Source organism: Rutidosis leptorrhynchoides, chromosome 3, assembly GCF_046630445.1.
Source record: "Rutidosis leptorrhynchoides isolate AG116_Rl617_1_P2 chromosome 3, CSIRO_AGI_Rlap_v1, whole genome shotgun sequence".
Lineage (NCBI taxonomy): Eukaryota > Viridiplantae > Streptophyta > Magnoliopsida > Asterales > Asteraceae > Rutidosis > Rutidosis leptorrhynchoides.
This window is the reverse complement of record NC_092335.1, coordinates 54,565,201-54,587,550: the sequence shown is the minus strand read 5'-3', so window position 1 is coordinate 54,587,550 and position 22,350 is coordinate 54,565,201. Positions and strand designations below refer to the sequence as shown.

General features: G+C 33.2%; 1 protein-coding gene across 1 annotated transcript; it reads left to right on the top strand.

Annotated features, from left to right (window-relative positions):
* The first annotated feature begins 16,815 nt into the window (after positions 1-16,815).
* LOC139896127 (uncharacterized) lies at positions 16,816-19,796 on the top strand. Its single transcript, XM_071878714.1, has 7 exons — positions 16,816-16,972; positions 17,447-17,901; positions 18,002-18,051; positions 18,165-18,249; positions 18,357-18,428; positions 18,545-18,652; positions 19,270-19,796. The coding sequence occupies exons 2-7, from the start codon at positions 17,449-17,451 to the stop codon at positions 19,597-19,599; spliced, it is 1,098 nt and encodes a 365-aa protein (XP_071734815.1). The 5' UTR covers positions 16,816-16,972; positions 17,447-17,448; the 3' UTR covers positions 19,600-19,796.
* The last annotated feature ends 2,554 nt before the right edge of the window (positions 19,797-22,350 follow it).

The following is a 22,350-nucleotide window of genomic DNA, read 5'->3' as shown; positions in this document are numbered from 1 at the left end:
AGAGTGCCTTCTACTGATGCTCAACCATACCCAAAGACTTGGGAGTCACCTCAAGACATATCGTACTACTACTTGCTACACATACAACTCGAAGCGAGACCCAGATTGAATTTCTAGAAAGGAACCTAACGATGTTACCTGAACCTGAACATTTTGAAGAAATTTCAGGACATTTAGGCATTGGTGCATGACCTACGGAACTTACGCACCCACACCGAGAAACCGTGAGATTAATTATGTAGATTTTGTTTTGAGATAGCATAGATAAAGCACCGTTGGATGAAATTGAGTAGAACTGAAAGTGATCACGTTACATTGACCATATGGAGTGATATTGGAATGAACGTACGATTTAGTACAATATAATGACGCCAGGCCAGCGTAATTATATTGAAGTGAATTATGCAGAAGTCCCAATGTTACTACATAAGGAATATGAAGCGATTCAAAGGAAATTTTGGTAGGAACCACTTGAGTATACGCATTATGGTCTGATAAAGGCAGGAATAACCACTTAGTCTAGATACTGTACGAGAAGGGCCTGGACTGCAGAATTGATAACCCGAAAATTTGTTATAGATATAAACACCCTGGATACTTAAGGAAAAAGTTCTCAAATAGGAAAAAAAAAAAACTTTGGACTCACATACGATAGAGCAATCGTTATCTCAGCTATGGAGACTCGCATGGATCCTGATTTTAGTTAGGGTACGTTTCTTCACAACGATTTATCGTCTCGAAATTGTTTAATACTAGAGTGATAGAAACCTTATATCTAAGAATCCTAGTGTGATGACTAATAAGCCATTAACAATCATGAGAGTTAAGTATTCTATAGGACAAGCTAATGGTAAGTTGGCAGAGATAGAGGAGTAATTTAAGATAGTACCTTAAAAATTAACAGGTGGGTCATTTGGAGATGACCTCATGCCAACAAAACTTGGAAGTTTTATAGTAGTAGTTGGAAAGGATTAGTTACCTGCGCACAAGCAGATGTTATTTGAGAAGGTTGATAAAAATTTTCATGGCAGTATAATAAGATTTGGTTGGAATGGACCTTAAAATTAACCTAATACTCATCAAGTTAGAAAGCTTTGAGGAAATAGTTGGAAATGACTGACTTTCAAGGACGAAAGCGAAAGTTATTTATAGTAAGAAGATTATTCGTATACCTCGCGAGAATGGTGAGCCAAAAGCCATCCAGATTACTTCAATAACCCGAGATCCCACAATGGAAATGGGAAGGGATGATGATGGATTTCATTCTGAAACTACCGAAAACAGTCGGCAGTTATGACACTATCGGGGTTATCGTTGATCGCCTCACCAAATCTGCTCACTTTCTAGCCATGAAAGAAACCGATACAATGGACAACGATACATAAAGGAAATTGTATCCCGTCACTTCAGCAATTCAAATACTATACTACCCAAGAATCGTATTTGATACTCATTCTTATGCGACACTGAATCCTAACTTATTCCGAGAGAATTCTTAATCAATGATAATCACACCATCACCCTTCTTACTTCGATATTAGTCATACCAGCTCGGAATTTCCAAAATCAATTGGTAGTTAATCCCCCTCCTCATACTCTCCCTTTCGTTTCTCACTTATAAGCTACAACTTTATACTTAAGCATTTTTGGTCGAAGGACTTATGCCCTACTAATAGTCATTAACCACATTAAAATTCAACAGTTTTCATTACCTCGTAACATTTTTGCTCAAATATCACCAGAGATTTTCAAAAGTCTTTTACTCGATTCTCATCAATCTTTTTTCAACTTGTAACCTCCGAAATATGAAAATTTTGTTTGCCAAAATTTTACTTACACTATTTTACTGTGCGATCCTCTCAAAACTTAATAAATTTATTTTATTTGCCATTCTTGCAAATTTTTGAAATCGTATACGTTATATAAAATAAAATAAATAATTACTTCTTTTTGACAAATACATATGAAATTTTACTTTCACTTTTACAAATCAAATCTTTTATTCAAAGGATATTTTACCTTGAATGGTACGTGTTGTACATAACCCTAGTTTGCTAAGAACTTAATTTCTTTTCTTACATCGTCACCTTAAATGAATTCTATAAAATTTTCGTTGCTTGTCAATATAAAATTTTTCGTTGCTTATTCGTATCTAAGTCATCATGAAGACAGACAACTGTCGAAACTAAGAGATTCATGTGTGTGTATGTGATGAAGGCACTTACTACCACGTCATGCAGAGCCTTCGGGCATCCACAAACACTTAAACCATTCAAAATTACTGCGTTACCCCAGGGATCTTATTCTTCACATCTGTCGGAGCGATGCTCTATCTTACATAACTCAAAGTCCTGACCTATTCCAAGGAAATTCTCATCTAGCGATATTAACATCATTAGTATTCCGACTTTAATATTAGCCATAACCTGTGTGGCATTCTGCAAAGTCAAGAAGCGATTAACTTCTCATCCTCATGCTCTATCCTTCATACCTCACTTTTTAGCAACGGCTTCGGACGTAAACATTTTTGGGCGAAAGACTTAAGTTCGGATAATCATCAAAACTAAATTTAATTCATTAGTTTTCATTACCTAGTAACATGTCAACCGATTATTCAAAGATTTTTCACTCGACCTTTTTCAACTCGTAACCTCTGAAATACGAAAAACTATGTTTATCAAAAATTTTGCACGTTGATTTACACGTTGCTTATTTGTGCGGTCCTCACGAGATTTATGGACAAATGAAAGTACTAAAAACTTTTCTATCACTTACGCGATTTATAAAATCATATATGTATAAATTTACCCTTACTTATTTTGGGTTTATACATACTAAGTTATACCTTCAAGATGATTAAAAATCGCTCCTTTATTGAGTTATTTTAAGTCAAATAATTTTGTGCAAATGGTACTCGTTATACATACTTCTAAATTTACCAAGAACTTCGTTCCATTTATGTTGTCGCATCAAACGTTTAAAGGTTTTTCAAAACTTCCTCGGTTGATTTTATTAAAGGTTTCCGTATTAGACTACACCATGTAGGGATCACACTTCTTCTCTCCCTCCGTTAGGGATGAAGCTTACTATTAAAATCCTTGTTAAAAACGCTTGAGCCACTTTGGGTGGCAGATTTATAATACTCGAAAAATGTTCCTTTTAAGGTTAAACATGGCAAAATCGCGGGCCGATAAATCAGTTTTCTGAGGTACACTCAATGGTCACCCCATTGTAGGAAGGGCACTAGGTGGGTTTCTATTCTCAATATTTCACGGCTAATCGCAACATCCTCGTAAAAATCATCTCTATGAATTAGTAGGTTGAGGTACAAGGAATCGTTTTGAGATTCTTTTCACTTAGAGTAAACCGTTCTTTACGACCAAGGGTCCACGTATCTTCTTGTCCGCGCATCTCCTTAAGTATAAGGATAAGTTCAGAACAAACCATTCGAAGAGTTCACCCTGGTTCAAAGATCACACCTTTCGTGCGATTCTCTTTCAGAAATGTAAAGTAACATACTTTAGGAATCTATGAATCTTGTTATCCTCTTGGAAGGGACTGCTTAAAACATCTGTAATACGGATATGGTTACTCTACACATTCTTTTCTTCGTTGGTTGCAACTATATGTTGTTTTAGTTAATGTTAACCCTAACTTCAACATGTAACTGAAAGGATAAAGTTACATTATGGAACTGTTCTTTCATTCCATCTAAGGATAAGTTCACCTGCAGTATGGTAAACTGGGTGATATCCTTCATTGTTCGTTCAGACAGTCCTGAAGGCACTATAGATAATTATGGCTTGCATTGCATATAAGTCCGATTATTCACTTTCAGCAAAAGTTTCAATTCATATAGTTAAATGAAACGTTCTTAAATATCGAGTTCTTTATGCCTATGGTCTCTTTCCGAAATCAAGGGGTTAGTAAAATCCGTGGCTAACACTATCCAGACATCAAATCGCATGGTTATGATCACCATGTTTTTCATCCTACCTGTCAGCTTTGTATTGCGACATAAGCGCTCAATGTTTTAGATGAGTTTAGTAACATTCATGATGTATTTCATGCATCCAGCTTACTAAAGATGCCTGTAAGGCTAAAAACATCATCTTTTCTTTTGTGGATATATTCAGACAACATACTCTTGTTAACCAGAAACGAAATCAATTTGTTGATCTCCTAAGAGACTTAATTAATAGCATATACCTATTCTTACTTTTATACGCCAGGGTACCTTAAATTGGATAAAGCGTATACCTATTCGTGCGCCCAATGTATGCATTACATCCAAGATGGGCCGCTTATAGCCTTAAATTGGATAAAGCGTCGGGAGTTGAGCATAGTCCATCTGATCAGAATCTTCAAAGCCTAGTTCCTCGTGACATGCTAATCGGGAAACCGCTTAGTAGGGAATCTAGTGTTCACACCAAGGTATATCTATCCAAAGAGTGTCTCGCAATCATCCTGACACTACGTTATCTTAAATCATGGTGAACCACGTCTTCCCTGTCCTTAGCTGTTGCGTGCTAGCTAGCTTATTTTAATTATATTGCTTTAATATCTTAATTACAATTATATAAACTATTAAACCCAACTATTGCCTTTACGTAATTTGATATTCTGGATAAAGTGGTGTCTAGAATAAACCTGTTGGACTTGGTTGTTGGATTTTTCGAACAGCCGAACAGTCGCCAATTTATTGGGACCAAAAGGATCCTGCCTCTCCACACAAGGTGTACCTGGCCACTAATCTTGGATACTGAATTGTGTACAAACCCAATCTTAATTACTAAATTATCTGAATAAGCTCCGTTTCAAATTCGACCGCTCAAGGAACAACCCTAGGTCATATTTGCCCTTGCTAACCCATAGGAAGGAATAATAGATTTAGGTCCAACATATATAAATTAAACAATGAACTTCTTCTGTTGATATGTAACGACCCGGCTTTTTCGACTTGCTTTTGTGCCTTGTGTTTTTGCGAAACTGCGTATTTGTGCGTACTGTGTTACTTTATACTCTGGAAACTTGATTTACGTGGTTTACTTCCATTTATATGTTAAAACGTGCCTTAGAGTACGTAGGATACATAACTTGATCATTGGAAGCCTTTATAACCGTTAGTGTTATTTGACGTTTCGAATAAACCGCGAACTTGCGCGCACGTTTAACTTTTGTCATAATCGGAATATTATGACTGTGAAATATTAATTATTATTTTATAATAATAATTACCTGGGTTTTTGGATGCTTAATTACGCGTAGTAATTTAATTATGCATAATAGCTAGTCTTGTTGGACTTTCTACCTTGTTGGGCTCAAGCCCACCCTACTCTAGCTAGTGACCCAATTAATTAGCCCTTGTCCATGTCATCAATCCTTGTCAAATTCCTTGCTTATAAATACTAGCCCTTGTCCATGTCATCAATCCTTGTCAAATTCCTTGCTTATAAATACTAGCCCTTGTCCATGTTATCAATCCTTGTCAAATTCCTTGCTTATAAATACTAGCCCTTGTCCATGTCATCAATCCTTGTCAAATTCCTTGCTTATAAATACTAGCCATTTACCTATCATTCAAATCACTTGCTCATTTGGTTTTCACACACACTTGTTCTTTCTTTCTTCCCTTTCTAGTATTGCTTGTAAGTCTTCTTTTTCTTCTTCTTTTCCATTCATTTTCGTGGCCATCATCATCATATTATGGAGATCAAAGTTCCTTTTAGCTTTGATCTTGCTTATATCTTGTTGATTCAAGCATGAATCTTTCAAGAACATGGAAGATTCAAGCTTTCTAGCTTTGAATCTTCACCAACTTTGTAGATTCATCTTTCTTTTACTTTAATCTTGTTATTTTGTGATAAAGATTCAAACTTTTGTTTGTTATCTTCATATATCTTAAAGATCCAAGCTTTATGCTTCAAGATCTTCAAGAACACTAAAGGTTCAAGCTTTCTAGCTTTGTGACCTTATAAATTGTGTGAAAGGGATCCAAGCTCTCTAGCTTAGGGTTCCATCGCCTCTTTTGACTTGGATCATGTTCATACTTGTTTGATTGATGTAAAGTTTGTAACTTTGTTTGTAAATAGGACTTGTAATTGTGTTAAGACTAAGGATATGATGTAACCTTGGTTCATCATCCATCTAAGACTCTTAAATGAGTTGTGTTACCGCTTGGTCTTAACATATTGTGTATTGATGGTAGAATCTTGGTCAAAAGTGATGCTAAACCATCAACGAGTTGTACACTTGAAGCTACAAGCATCAAGGATGAGAACCGTGATGAGCATCAAGCACCAAGAACCTCACCGGAGCACTTGTCCACTGACTTTCGTATCTGATCAGACCACCTGGGCTACTCGAAAGTTTATTTTCAGTTAGTTCGGCTCGAGTAGATGATTTTCCGTTTAGGCCTCATCTTAATCCGAGTTACGGTTTAGGATTTATGGCCCTCCGAGAATCACTACACCCTATTAACGTTGTGCTGAAATTTCTGACCTACTCGCACTTAAACCGTCGCCACGGTCAAACGAAGACGAGTTAGGTTCTGAAAATTGGTCAGCGGTTAGGGGACTCACATACGGAGCCATAGCCACTGACTATGCATCTTTTTGATTTACGTATAGGTCGCAGCAGCTGACCGAAGTCAGCCTATTGTTTCGATCTCTATTCTTGTCGAACTTACTTAGCTTTTATGATGATGAATGATGATGATGATGACACTTAAACTTATTTTATGCACTATTAGAATTTATAAAAACAACCTAATAACCTAGTAACCCTTGATTTAGGTTGACGACCTTTCGGACCGACTTACTACTTGCGTACTTTCATTACCGACTTTACCGCTTTTATCACTGTGAGTTATAGCATTCCCTTTTTACTTTAACTTATTTTGGGAACTGAGAATACATGCGGATTTTATGTTTTACATACTAGGCACGAGTACTTAAACTTTATATATGTGTGGGTTATACAACGGCATAAACATTCCCTTTAGCTCGGTAACGTTTAATCATTGGTTTTTGAACCGTGAACGCGAATCTTAGATATGGATCCATAGGGTTTGACATCCCCACTCGGGCTAGTCGCGCTAGCATTTAACGAGTGTTTAATACTTCGTAGACATATGCACTTGCCAAGTGTACTTTCAGGGGGTATAAACGTTAAGTTAGTTACCGAGTGCCCACGGTTATACATATACTTTATCATACTGATTTGAATTACTGATTTGAAACGCTTGTTTGAAGCACTGAAATCTCGTGGCCTACATTACATTACTGAATACAAACAAACTATAGCTCACCAACATTCGTGTTGACTTTTTAAGCATGTATTTCTCAGGTGTTTAGACGTTTTTGCTTCTGCTGTTAGCCTTGCTATTCTAGTCTCGGTGTATAGACTTGCTGTTACAGACTTGCTGTGTTAGACTTCCGCTGCATTACTTAGAGATGTCTCAAGCATGAAACTTTTACTTTGCATTCCCAACTTATGTTATTTTCAAAACAATAGCTTCGTAATGACCTTAGTATCATGTACTCATGTTAATGTTTCCTATTCATCTTTTGTAAAACGTTATCTGTTCATGAATGCAAAACTGGTTTTCAAACAGCATATAGTGTTTGACCTTGTAATGATCCTGTTGTTGATGTACCGTACATGATGATTTTGTACGGGGCGTCACATGATATCCTGAATTGACGTTTTGCGACCTAACGACACCGCATAAATAAATCGTCGAATTTGGGCATATCAGGGAGTAGTTAAATTTTTGGCGCCGCTGCCGGGGAGCGGTAGTACGATTTGGAACCTGTTTAGATTAGTTAGTTCTTAAGAGACCCTTTTGACTGAGACTAGCTTTGTCAGAAGTTACTAGTTTACCGTAGTTAGGTTAGATAAAATTAGCTTAATTTAGATTAGTTAAAAGTTTAAAATGGACTTCCTTATTAGTGAACCTTTAGGATGGTTTAACCTACTTAGACTGCTAAGAATTCTTCCGACACATCCTTTCTTCTATCCAATATCATACAATATACCCATCCGACGAGATCCACACTTACCTGCTGATAGTTCGACGATGAATGCACGCATCACTCTTTCTGACATCACCAAACCCTCGTTAGAAGGAAGAGGAGGACCGATACTCTTTCCAGAGGTTAGCGGAGCGTCTTTTGTGCTTAAGCATAATATCATACAACTCATTCAGAATCATTGTCTATTCCATGGCTTACCAATTGACGATCCCAACTCTCACTTAGATAGATTCCTCTCCTTATCCGACTCATATAAGCAAATCGGGGTTGAACAAGATGTAGTTCGTCTGTATATGTTCCCATATTCCTTAACTCTTCATGCAAAAGCCTGGTTCGAGGGGTTAGAACCCAAGTCTATCACCTCATGGGAGGAAATGGCAACAACTTTCTTAATCAAGTACTTTCCCCCATCAAAACAAATCAGACTTAGGAATGATATTGTAAACTTTCAACAAGCATATGATGAATCACTCTACACTGCATGGGAAAGATTCAAACACTTGCTTCGAAGATGCCCGAACCACCATCTTGAGAGCTCTGATCAGATTTTGACCTTCTACAAAGGTCTGAATCAGAACAATAAGTCTACTCTTGATGCTGTTTCACAAGGTAACTTCATGAAATTCACCACAGACGAGGCTTGGAGATTGATCGAGGAGATGACCATGCACCATCACGATTGGAACACGGAAGAGCTCGATTCATCAGCAACACCGCTTTCCGCCTCCGATCCCATCGAAAATAAAACCATCAAATTTCTCTCGGACTAAATTGAAAACCCCACCAAAGAAATTGGAGAGCTAAAGAAACTCCCGCAACATGTGTCTCAAGTACAATTATGCCAGAATTATACTAACCCACATCCAGCTAAGGTATACAAGGCTGAATGTGAGGACTCTATTGTCTACTCTGATAAGATCCTAGCTCATCCACACAACCCACCCACTAAACCCACTACCCCACCAGAGACAAGTCCAGACGATGTCCTACTGCGAATCATCCACATGATCACAGCAAGACAAGACGCAGTTGACTTAGTCATGACTAATCACTTGAGTAGTCTTGAAAATCAAATAAGCCATCTAAATCAACGTCTCGATTCTCTAGGTTATCCTAAAAATGACTCAAAGGTGGCACATAGCCAACCTTCAGTTTCTTCTAAGGAGGAGAAACTAACTAATACCCGTTCGGTAGTAGTCATTGAGTCATTAATATGGACGAAATGGACGGTTTTTATTCGCGCGATGTCGTCAGGCCGCGGCTCGCCAGGATCAGCCACTCGTGGGAGGAAGGTACTGTTTTAAATTTATATTTAGCGGGGCCTAAATCTTACTACTCCTTATAAGTAAGGGAAGTATGACCTATAGTCGTATTTTTGAGATATCAGTAGAATCGAACCTATATTTAAGCCTAAGATAGTTAAGGAGTAGTGAATATTTATTTTTGGGATTTTCTAATTTATAAGAAAGATAGATAAAGTAAATGCGATAAAATTTGTAATTCAGATAAGGTTAAAGTGAGTGCATACTATGACTTCATCAGTTATTCTGCCGAGATTATGGAATGCTGGCTCATGAATAGGCAGAGGCCCTGTATTCATTACACTGGTCCTAAACGCCCCTATCATAAGACATGTCACTGGGTACTGCGTTAGGCTTGAAGATTCTGAATAGACAGCAACGTCCCTTTCCCCCGACGCCCGTGCAGTCTGACTACAGGCATACACGTTCAGACGGCTCATCCAATTGAGCGACTCGGTTGGGTGACGTATTAACATTCCAAAATGGTCTAAACTTTCTTAAGCATAATAGAATACATGGTTTACCATATCCGAGAGACGTGATGCGTTTCAATGCTTTCGTTAATGATTGGTAAAATATAGTTAGGCCCTTAAAAAGAGTTCAACCATAAAGAACACCATGGCCAAGTCAAGCTGACTTCCATAAACACGTTCGGTTACCCTAACGGTCTAATCCTTTATGTGTCTAAACAAAAAGTTCCTTAATTAACTAAGAATCCCTCAAGCGGGGTGCAATGCTTGAGACCGCGTTATGGTGCAGTATACTGGTCAACACTAACCGAGTTCCATGGCCTTACTTAGCAGAGGTACAGCTTACAACAATCGATGTGCTTCAGCATGCACGTACGAAGTTTATATGCTTGGTGACTACACTAGCATGGTCTAGGACCGACAATGTACTAAGGGTCTAGTCAGATGTTCTGGTGTACTGGTGTGTGTAGGTCTTCCTTAATATCCATCACTACGAAATCCGTAGGGTATAAGAATTTGTCAACTTTCACCAAGACGTTCTCAACTATGCCCTTAGGATATCGAATTGTATGATTGGAAAGTTGGATTGTCATTTTGGTTGGTGTTAAGTCTCCTAACTCTAATCTCTTGTAGAGAGAGTAGGGTATTAGGTTGATACTTGCTCCTAAATCTGCTAACGCATGAATGGTTCTAGATTGATAGATTGAACATGGGAAAATGAATCGGCCTGTATCTCCTAGCTTAGGTGGTAGAGAGTTTCTGAGTAATGCAGAGCATTCTTCACTCAGTGTAATTTTGTTAGAGTCTGGTATCCTTTCCTTTGTAGAGAGAAACCTTCGGATGTATCTCTTCTGGTTGGGAACTTTGGACATGGTGTCCAGGAATCTTCCATCAAGTTTGAAGGAATCAAGCTTGGATGGTTCTTCTTGTAGCCTTCCAGGATAAGGTACGCGAACTGGAGTTTCAGGAGTCAGCTTCTGAGTATATGTCGATTTGTTCTTTAGCCTAGTTGACCTTCTCTGAGGTTCTTCCTCTGGGATTACGGAATCCATTTGCTTTGCTTCTTCTATGTGTGGATTTTGGATAGTATTACTTGGCAATCTTCCCTGCGGTCGGGTTTCAAGGTGTTGTGATAACTGTCCGAGCTGTGTTTCCAAACTTTTGAGTAGAGCCAATTGATTTCTCATTAGTATCTCCGTCTGATCTTGTCTGGCTGCAGTTCTCTGATTTAGCTATTGTTGTTCTTGAATGAACTGAGTTAACTGATCATCAGCTCCGAGAGTGGGGTTAGTTGCTTTTCGCTAAGATATGGATTAGCAGATACGCTAAGATATGAATTTGTCTATACACTATTCATGCAATCAATGCAATAAGATGTGTCTAGACTAAGAATGATAAGCATATAATTTTCGACAAGAAATGATTAAACAAAACTTTTGACATGCAGACCGGGTTCAAGTCCAGACTTACTAATGTATCCTAACAACTACTAGGCTGAAGTCCAGACTCATTAATGCATCCTAATAACTACTAGTTAGACATACTAATGCAAGACCTGGTTCGCTACGACCACCGCTCTGATACCAACTTTCATGACCCGTCCTAATCCATCTGGACGCAGTCTTCAACATTTGGTTACATCGCGAGGTACTTGACCTCTATATGGTACATTTTACAAACATTGCATTCGTTTTTAAAAGATAAACTTTCATTTCATCGAAAGTTGACGGCATGTATACCCTTTCATAATATATCCAACTATAATTGACTTAGTAGTAATCTTGATGAACTCGATGATTCAAATGCAACGTCTTTTGAAATATGTCATGAATGACTCCAAGTAATATCTCTAATATGAGCAAATGCACAGCGGAAGATTTCTTTCATACCTGAGAATAAACATGCTTTAAAGTGTCAACCAAAAGGTTGGTGAGTTCATTAGTTTATCATAAACAATCATTTCCATTACTTTAATAGACCACAAGATTTCATTTAATAAATAATCATACACTCGCAAACGTATAAAAATCATTCGTATGATGAACACCTGGTAACCGACATTAACATAATGCATATAGAATATCCCCCGCATACTCGCAAGTATGCCATAAATATTGGCAATCGCAATCACCATTTAAATCGAAGTACTAAAGCATTCCAAATTCCAGAATGGGGTTTGTTAGGCCCATAGATCTATCTTTAGGATTCGCGTCAATTAGGGGCCATTTCCCTAATTCTTAGGTTACCAGACTTGAAGGGGCAATATTCGGTATAGTAATCCAACCATAGAATGTAGTTTTAAGTACTTGTGTCTATTTCGTCAAACATTTATAAAAGCAGTGCATGTATTCTCAGTCCCAAAAGTATATATTGCAAACGCATTTAAAAAGGGAGCAAATGAAACTCACAATAATATATTTTGTAGTAAAAATACATATGATGACATTGAACAACTGAACAATGCAGGGCTGGCCCCAGATTCACGAACCTATATCATTTATATTTATATTAACACACATAATTGTAATTGAACAAATTCATATATCGGAACTTATTTTATATATTATATATATTTGATTTGTGTATATATATTTAAAGTGATTAATATTTATATAGTTATATTAATATATATTTGGTTAGTAATATATTGAAAATATCTAATTTGCTATATATGAATATTCGTATAAAAGTTGTTAATATGATAAATACATACTTATGTAATATTACTTATAAATATAATTTTATATACATAATGTTTATTTAGTAAAATAATATTAATAGTAGTAACTATAAAGTTGTACTTGATTGTAATGACAATATCAATAATAACAATACTGATAGTAATGATAATTATAATAATAATAATACTATTATTAATAATGATAAAATAATACAAATTTTGATAAACTCATGATAATCCTTAATAATGATAGTAATAACAATTTCAATCGTAAATTGGTAATTTTGATAAAAAATGTTAATTTCAATGGTAATACAAATTTTAACACATATTGTAATTTTAATAATAATGATACATTTAGTAATAATGATAATAATACTAATAATTATAATACTAATACTTTTAATAATAATAATAATAATAATAATAATAATAATAATAATAATAATAATAATAATAATAATAATAATAATAATACTAGTGATAAAAGTAATAATAATAATAATAATACTAATAATTATAATTGATACTAATACTCATATTAATGATAATAATAATTTTCATTATGATAGTAATACTACTAATGATATGTAGTGGTAGTAATAATGATAAAAGTATTAATTATACTAATAATCATGTTACTAAAGTTGGTATTAATAATAATAATAATAATTAACTTAATAATAATAATAATACTAATCATAATAATGGAAATAATAACAATAATAATGATAATAATAATAATAATAATAATAATAATAATAATAATAATAATAATAATAATAATAATAAGAAAAGAAAAACTACCTTAACTAGCTTTTCAAATAAAATGCACTGAACCAGAATCGAACTCGAGACCTCCCGCTCACCCGACACCCACTCTAACCACTGCACCATTCTATTTATCGGAATTAAAACACAGCTTCATTTATTTATACCATTTATTCGACTGTTGACATTTTCTTCTTCGAACCAATGATTAAATCGACCAGGGAATAAACCATTGTTACAAGACTTTGAATTAGGTATAGGATTTATGAACTAATTATGAACGATTAATTGTGGTTGACTTGTATAATAAAAAAAATAAAACAGCAGTTTCAGACGCGAAGAACCACTCGTATAAACTCAAATCGTGATATCAAATTCTAAACACTTTTAGACCAAGATTTATACATGAAATACGTTGTAAACCCTTCATAGAATCTTTATGACTCGTCAATTTACCCAGAAACATTAACTAGGATTTGAATTTCTTGATGAACGATTGAGTTGACTTTTTAAAATCAAACTTTGACTCAAAAATTTGTGCTCGTTATAAAGAATTGAGATATGAGGATTTGCAGACAGTTTCATTGAAAGATTCCTACTAAGACTGCAATTCTACATTTTGAAAATTTAGTTGAAATCAAGCTGTTTGGATATTGAAGTAATAACAGAGCACGTTTGGGTGTTCTTCACCCTTTTCTGTTTAATTCGATTAATTAAGAGTTTGTTAAAGGGTTCTGTGATTTGAAAGTGATTGTGTAAAGTTGTATGATATCTAATTTCAGCAGGAACGATTTTAATTATAGCAAATTGGTCGATGGAAAATTAATTGACCAGAAGAAAAATAAAAAAAATAAAAAAATAAAAATAAAACTTAGATAACGATGCCTAACAGATTTTGGCTGTTATTGAGACATATAGGATTCGATTTGTACAAGATCACAGATATAAAACAAATTGTTAAACAGGTTGATGGTAACTTATAACCAATTCGTACGAATTCCTTGTTTATATATATAATTAATAATTAATATTTATAACTAATAAATATAGTAATAATAATTATATTATAAATAATAATAATAATACAAATAATAGTTATATTGATATTAATAATAATATGTTGTTAATGATTATAATTATAATTCCAGTATTAATAATTTTATTAATAATAACAATAATAACATTAATAAAAATAAAAAAATGATAATATTATTAATGATAATAATAATGATTTTTAATAGTAATAATATCTAATGATAGTACATATAATAATTATGATATAACAAGTTTCCTATTTCAACTTTCGTATCAGTATAATATATGTTATAATACAATTAATAATGTTATTACTAATGTTAATAAGAAAAATGAGGGTAGCATTAATAATATTAATAAAATACTATTTTTAAACTTGTAATTAATATTACATATGTTCTTTTTAATATATATATATATATATATATATATATATATATATATATATATATATTCTAAACATTTAATTTTTTTTATATCTTACAATAAATTATTTATAAAATTCATATATATAGATCATGGTTAATAATATATATATAGTAACTTAGTTGTTCTAATTATTATTTTACATTATGAATCCAATTAATTATATTATAATTTTTTTTTATAATATATATATATATATATATATATATATATATATATATATATATATATATATATATATATATATATATATATATATATATAGTGGTAGGATCAAGAGGGAATTAACCAATCGGGGGGAAGCAAATTTTTTTTCTTTTTCGTTTTTTGAAAAAACTTTGTTCACGAACATTATAGATTGGATGAAAATAAGAACATTTAGAAAAGACACTTCGTGATGAATGTTATTATTTTCATGGGAAAACGCTCGAAAAGTAAAATATAACAATTATCGGGTTTTTCGAGCGTATGTTGAGGTTTTAGACATTAGGGTTTAGATATTAGGGTTTAGATATTAGGGTTTATAGGGTTTAGATATTAGGGTTTAGAAATTTAGGGTTTAGGGTTTAGATTTAGGGTTTAGATTTAGGATTTAGATTGAGTTTTTAACACGAACGGTTTAGAGTTTAGGGTTTAGGGTTTAGTGTTTTGGGTTTATGGAATAAACCCAAAACACCAAACTCTAAACCCTAAACCCTGAACCCTGAACCCTAAATCGGGCTAAATTTTACTTCACAAAACATGAAAAAAAAACGTTAACATTCTTCACAAACAATATTATCTTGAATGTTATTTTTGTCGATCGTTTTCCCGCCAAAATAATAACATTCATCACGAAGTGTCTTTTCTAAATGTTCTTATTTTCATCCAATCTATAATGTTCGTGAACAAAGTTTTTTCAAAAAAAAAAAAAAAAAAAAAAAAGTTGCTTCCATAGTCAAAAGGGTAATTGATTACATGAATATAATTCCAGAACTTTTAAGACTCAATATTACAGACTTTTCTTATCGTCTCGAAATCATATAAAGATAAAGTTTAAATTTGGTCGAAAATTTCCGGGTCGTCACAGCTGGTACTTCGGTGGTGCATAGTAGAGGCGAAGACATTGGTTCATCGTCGGGTATTGTTACAAATTTTTTCGAGGAAGTTACAAAAGACTTCAAACATATTCGGGTCGAAGGGAAATTGCTTACTTCGCGTGCGGGTACAAAGATAAAGCAAAGACAAAAACGAAAGCCTAAGGTTCATGGGGAGGAGTTGAGGAAGTTTAACGTAGAGGGGATTTGACTTGTATGCTAGTTGTTGGTTGTGGGTGTTTTTTATTTTTGCGGTTCTTTCGCTTTTTATCGTGATGCGTTTTTGTGTTGCGAGATGGTGGTGTTTATTCTTGAGTTGTCGAATATTGTGTTGTTTTGGTTAGTTTGGTCGTGTTTACTGGTTGGTTCTTTGTAGTAGCTTTGATGTTAGAGTTGGTTTCGTTGTGCGGCTTTGGTGCCTTTGTAATCGTTACGTGGCTTCATCTTTTCGATGATAGTCTACGTGTTTTTATATAAGTTATTGTTTTTTGCAAAAAAAAAAAAAAAAAAAAAAAAAAAAAAAAAAAAATTCAAACGCACCTAAGCTCAGAGCATATCAAATGATTCACCCTTAATATCAAATATTAAATATGGCAGTCCCATAAAGTATATATCTGTTACTATCAATATTATAGAAAAGATGCATCAGCGGTACTCATTTGTTTGTATATATAAAACAACATCCATTTTATTTTATTTAATTTCAAGACTAATTTGGCAGTCATATGAGCTGGCACCACATGGGTATACACCATCTATAGACACCAACTAATTATAATGTGATTAGTTGCAAATCAATAAAACAAGGGTAATTTAGTAATATCCATCACATTTCTACTTGTACCATGCGTTGCCATTTTGCACGTCTTGTAACTCACATTTTCTATACTTGTACTTTCTGCCTTAAAATTATACTCCGTATTAGCTAGGTAAAAACTTATTTAATGACAAGCACAGCTAAGGGTATTTTAGTAATTATTCAGCATGAAGGTTTACCCTTGTCTCCAGCCCCACCATCTTCGCACATAATCTTCTCACACACCCATTGAAATCTTTCTGTCACACATACATACAAACACAAACATTAATCAAGACTCCATTTCTATATCAACATATGAATATGAAGTCATAATCTTTGTTTTGTTCTTCACAAGTACAAATCTTTCACATATAGTCGGTAAGCCCCAATGTTTAGTTCTCAATTCTATAAAATTTTCTGTGAAATTGCTTTGATTTATTCAGTTTTCGACAGTTTTGCTCAAATTTTTACTTTTAATTATGCCGATCTTATGTTTAGTTACTGATATTTACTAGTAAAGATTGAAACTTTGGTATTAATTTAATGACTTTTTAGTAGTAATAATTGAAGCTTCAGTATCAATTTACTGACTTTAGTGGTAAAGATTGAAACTTTATCATGAAAGTGAGTGTTATTGGTCCCTGATGTATGTTTGTCTATGCTGAAAATGACACATCAGTGGCACTAAAATACCCTGAATCTTAGAAATTGGATGTGTTTATTGTTTAAATTATGTGGGTTGTACTAAAATTGCAAAAGTTAATGATCAAAATTCAGTTGGTGTTTCAATCTTTTTTGATCCATCAGTATTTTGTAGCAAAATGAATTTAAGATTTGTATTAATTCTTTTAGCGATGGAGTCTGGTAATGGGGTTCATATTGAAGATGAAAAATGTGTTGTGAATGTGGAAACCAATGAAGTTGAATTATCAAAATTGGAAGTGACTGAATCATGTGAGGATGTTAATGGTACTAAAATGCCAAATTCAGTTGAGGTTAAGACTAATGAGGGTGCTTCGAAGAAGAATAAAGTGGCGAAAAATGGACCAACCGTTAGTTCATTGACTCGTAAGCCTAAAACTCGTCTGACTCAAAGTCTATCTTTTCCTGCTAAACCCCAAAATGAGTCCATGAAAACTAGCATTGATGGGCACCCTATGAAGCCGCGAGCGGCACTGTCAAATGGAAACGCCGTGGGACCCACAAATAGAAGAGCTTCTGCTGGTGTGAAAACAAAGGAAACGGGTCCTGCTAATGGCACCCGAAGAGCTACTTTGGGTTCTGGTCCAAGTGTGCGTCCAACACGGGTAAATCCTGTGTTACGAGTACATCTCTTTGTAGCTTTTAGATTATTCGTGTTGGTTAATTTTATTGTTGTGTTTTCTTTTGTTTATTTGTTTGTTTTAGCCTACAAAGTCGAATGCAAGTGAAGATGTCCCTTCTTCTGCAGACCCGGTGTACGTTGAATGCTGTGTTAATGATGATTTGTTGTTTGGTTTTTTATTTATTAAGATTTCAAATTTTAACTCTTCTTCTTTTTTTTTTTTTTTGGATTTGACTTCATGATTAGGAATGTTGCTACTGATGGACAGCAAAAGAACACCGTGTTAGGTTTTTCTTCTAGATTGGAAGAGCGTGCTGAGAAGCGAAAAGAGGTACTTTTAATACTCCGTATCTAATAAATCCTTTTCATTTCTTTCAATATCTTCTTGAATAAATTGAGTAGTCGTGTGTTCAATCGTGTTTGATCCTTTTGTACTAGTTTTTCTCAAAGATTGAGGAAAAGATTCATGCAAAAGAAGTGGAGAAAACTACTCTGCAAGAGAAGTCAAAGGTTTTGACACGACAAATCTTTAATCTTTATGTATTCAACGAAAGAATGTGTTGAATCTGAACAAACTAATCGGGTGACTTGGACTGTAATTCTAACTTGTTAAATTTGTAATACAGGAAAGCCAAGAAGCAGAGATAAAGCAATTGAGGAAAAGCTTGAAGTTTAAAGCTGCACCAATGCCAAAATTCTACAAAGAACCGCCTCCAAAAGTCGACTTAAAGAAGGTATTTTTAACTATCTGACTTTTTAGTCATGCTACAAGCCTGCTTTACATGCATATAATCAAAAGATATACTAATATTTGTATGTACCCATTGATAAAAGTTAGTTTCACGTTATAAACACATTCTCAAGAGATCCACTTTACATCGTATAATGTAAATAATCATAGCTCATGTTTACATCATGTTGTTTTTATTTACGTTTAACACTCTGTAGATTGATATAGTACGCTTTACGTTAAATAGATAAGTTTAAATTTAAATAATTAATAAAGGAGGAAGAAATAAAAAAAAAACTAGTAGATGAACACCCATGGGAATAAGGTACCCAATTCGTTAAATGGGCTGTTGATTGTCTTGCTACTTCTGTTTATTTTCTAACAATCTCTGCCGCAATGTCATGCTGTTATGCTTGAATGTTGATTGGTCAATAATTTTGTTTATCAAACTTTTGTAATGCACTACGTAGCTCTTTCGTTTTTGTACTAATAGATTCGTGCATTTTATATACTATGTGTAATTACTTAATAGTAAATAGGACCATATTATTGAATTAGGTAAATATTGTGTGTGATTGTTGTTTTTCAGTATTCTGTTTGACATATCTTTGATGTGTGCAGATACCAACAACACGTCCAAAATCACCCAAGCTTGGCAGGAACAAAAGTAATGTGGCTGCAACCAGCAATGGGACTGCAGCTAGCCCACATGCGACCAAAAACAAGACAGAGACACCTCATGTCAACGCAACAGACGATGATAAACACACTGCGGCTGTTTCCAAGAAACCCATCAGAAAAACTCTATCCAAAACTTCATCCTCCAAAACCGAAGTCAAAACTGGAAAGTCAAAGGAAAAATCCTTAATAACACAAGTCCAAGAAGAAGAAAAAGTATGCGAACAAGCCCAAGAAACACTGAACCCTGATGGTGTGCAAGTTGAGGGCTAAGTTGTGCGGCAAGTTTTTTTTTTTTTTTTAATAATCTGTATCTAATAGAGTTATTTTTTTTTATGGTTTTCATGAATATTAAGGCTTCTGTGTTGTGAATATCGACTGTATGGTACTGTCACATTTTCAAATATTTACTGGTTTTATATGATATGTCTGTATGAATTTTGTTACTCTTTAAATCTGAACTTTTATAATATGCCGAAACTGTATGGTTCTTGTGAGATTGATAATGCATTGCTTATCATATGCTTCATTCTTTTATTTACAGTATCAATTATTGGTTCTGTATGTTATCCCTTTAATTAAGTTACTACCAAGTGCTTTGAGATGCTTAATTTATACTCTCTCTTAGTTACCGAAATGTCCTAAAACATGACAAATATGGACAGTTTTGAAGTCATAGATTGATTCATAGAGTATAATATATGCAAACGACTTTAATTGAGCTGTAGCTAACTGCATTAGCCAAAGCTCAAACACAAATTAATAGATCAACCAGCATTCATAGCAGAAGTTGAAGCTCAGGTTGAAAGAAGATTGAAGCTTGTCATGAGGGCTCAAATAACTCGAAACTATATTTTGGGCGCATTACCAATCAAGTAACCAGAAAGTATTAGACTAAGTTTAGGTTTAATAGGCTCAAGTTTGATTGTGGTCTTGGGTTCATTAGGGTTTAATTACGTATTAGGGTTTTATTGTACTTTATATATAGCTTAATAATAGCGTTCTACCTATGGGTTTTTCATTGTTTTTCATAGTACCAGACCTCTGATCCGATATTCAGTCTGTCGCCGCTGCCCTATACCATACCGCCCTTTCAAGTTTGCACCTCCTTTCTATCCTCCTTTTATTTTCTTGAAACCCTAAAAATTTCCAAAAACTTGTTGTCACTTGCCGCTAAACACAGTTTTTCCAACCTTGATTCCTTCATACATAGTAAAAAAAAAAAAAAAATTATAAATAACGTGGGGAGCTCAACTATGGAATTGTTATGAATTAATTATATATTATATGAATGAGCACAAGTCTAGCTTGAGCTTGAAGAACTTGATAAAATGCTCTGTCTAGTTTGAAGAACTTGATAGAAAAAAGGTGACTATAAGAGTGGTGGTCTAGTGGTAAGACTTGGTGTCTAAGACTACCCCTTACGGAGCGGCTTCTTTGAAATTGACTCCTAGATGGCATCCGAAGGACTCCAATGAAGCACCTTATGGGACGTTATTTTTTGGTGAAGGTGATTCAAGTAACCGATGGGCAAAATTTGTGTGTGGTTTGGTAGTTGTTTTCATGTGATTGTTTATTCTTATTATTTTATTACATTTATCAATTACTTATATCTTAACACATCAACTAAAACTTCTCACAACCCTCAGCCATAACACCCTATAAAAATATGACTTTGTCACATCACGGTCATCTCACCCTAAACTCTTCAAAAAATAACAAATTACTTATATCTTACGACCCGCGATATAACAACCCTCACATTTTCATACTTGAATTGACTAATTTGCCTATAGGGTTGTTATCCATACGTAATATATAATTAAATTCGACGTTGATTAAATATTTATTTTTAGTCGACACGTTTTGTTAACTAAAGTTTATATATATTATGTAAAATAACTTTAGTTAATATTAATGTTAATGAGTACTATATATATAAAACTATATGTAACAAAATTATTAATTAAATGATAAGTTATTTTAATTAGTAATTATATTTATATTTGTAGCTAAAAAAAAGTAAGATTTTTTTTATACAATTCAAGCCTATGAAATTTGACTAATACTTTTCTTGATTTTTTTTTTCAAAAACAATCTTATCAAAAACATTTTTCACATTTTTTTCATTTTTGTCAAAATTGGCATCCTTGAAATTTTTATTTTATTTTTTTTTTCTTTTTCACCTACCATTTTTACCTATAAATACCAACCTAAAACTCATATATTTTTCACACAACCCCTAAATCTTTCTCTCCAAATTTTGAAGGAATTTTACTTTCTTTTCCTTCTTTTTATTTCATTTTTTTCTTTCGGTTTACATAAAATAATATATAAATCGGATTAAATAGTTATAAATCATTAAAATTAGTAAAAATAATTTTTACAGATTCTATTAATCACATATAAGTTATTAAAGTCGAAATATTAATTTATATGTTGTGCTATATATTTATTTTTATTTTTGTTTCTGTTAGTATGTATATATATATATATATATATATATATATATATATATATATATATACTATAAATCAATAAAAATTAGTATATTTACTTAAAAACTGGAAAAAAATATTTTCATAACTTTAAATTAACATAAAAAGAATATTAGAATTAAAATCAAAATTTATTTACTATTTTATATATATATATTCTATATTTTAATCAAAACCGCTATATATATATTTACTATTTTATATAAAAATCATTTTCACATGTTCCTTAACAGTTCCAACTAATTTTTATACAATCATTACTGATCTTAATATTTTATATCATTTATATCTATTATACATATATATATATATATATATATATATATATATATATATGTATGTATAATAGATATAAATGATATAAAATATTAAGATCAGTAATGATTGTATAAAAATTAGTTGGAACTGTTAAGGAACATGTGAAAATGATTTTTAGAATTTTTGGAATATTATTTATATTTAATTATGAATTACTTATTAATTAAACACAAAAACTATAAAAAATTCGTAATAAAATATTAAAAAG

Bases quoted from the DNA above. Each gene is read 5' to 3' on its own strand.
- LOC139896127 (XM_071878714.1), top strand. From the start codon at position 17,449: ATGGAGTCTGGTAATGGGGTTCATATTGAAGATGAAAAATGTGTTGTG. The intron at 18,052-18,164 runs GTACGTTGAATG...CTTCATGATTAG, and splicing joins CCTTCTTCTGCAGACCCGGT to GAATGTTGCTACTGATGGAC. The intron at 18,653-19,269 runs GTATTTTTAACT...TGATGTGTGCAG, and splicing joins CAAAAGTCGACTTAAAGAAG to ATACCAACAACACGTCCAAA.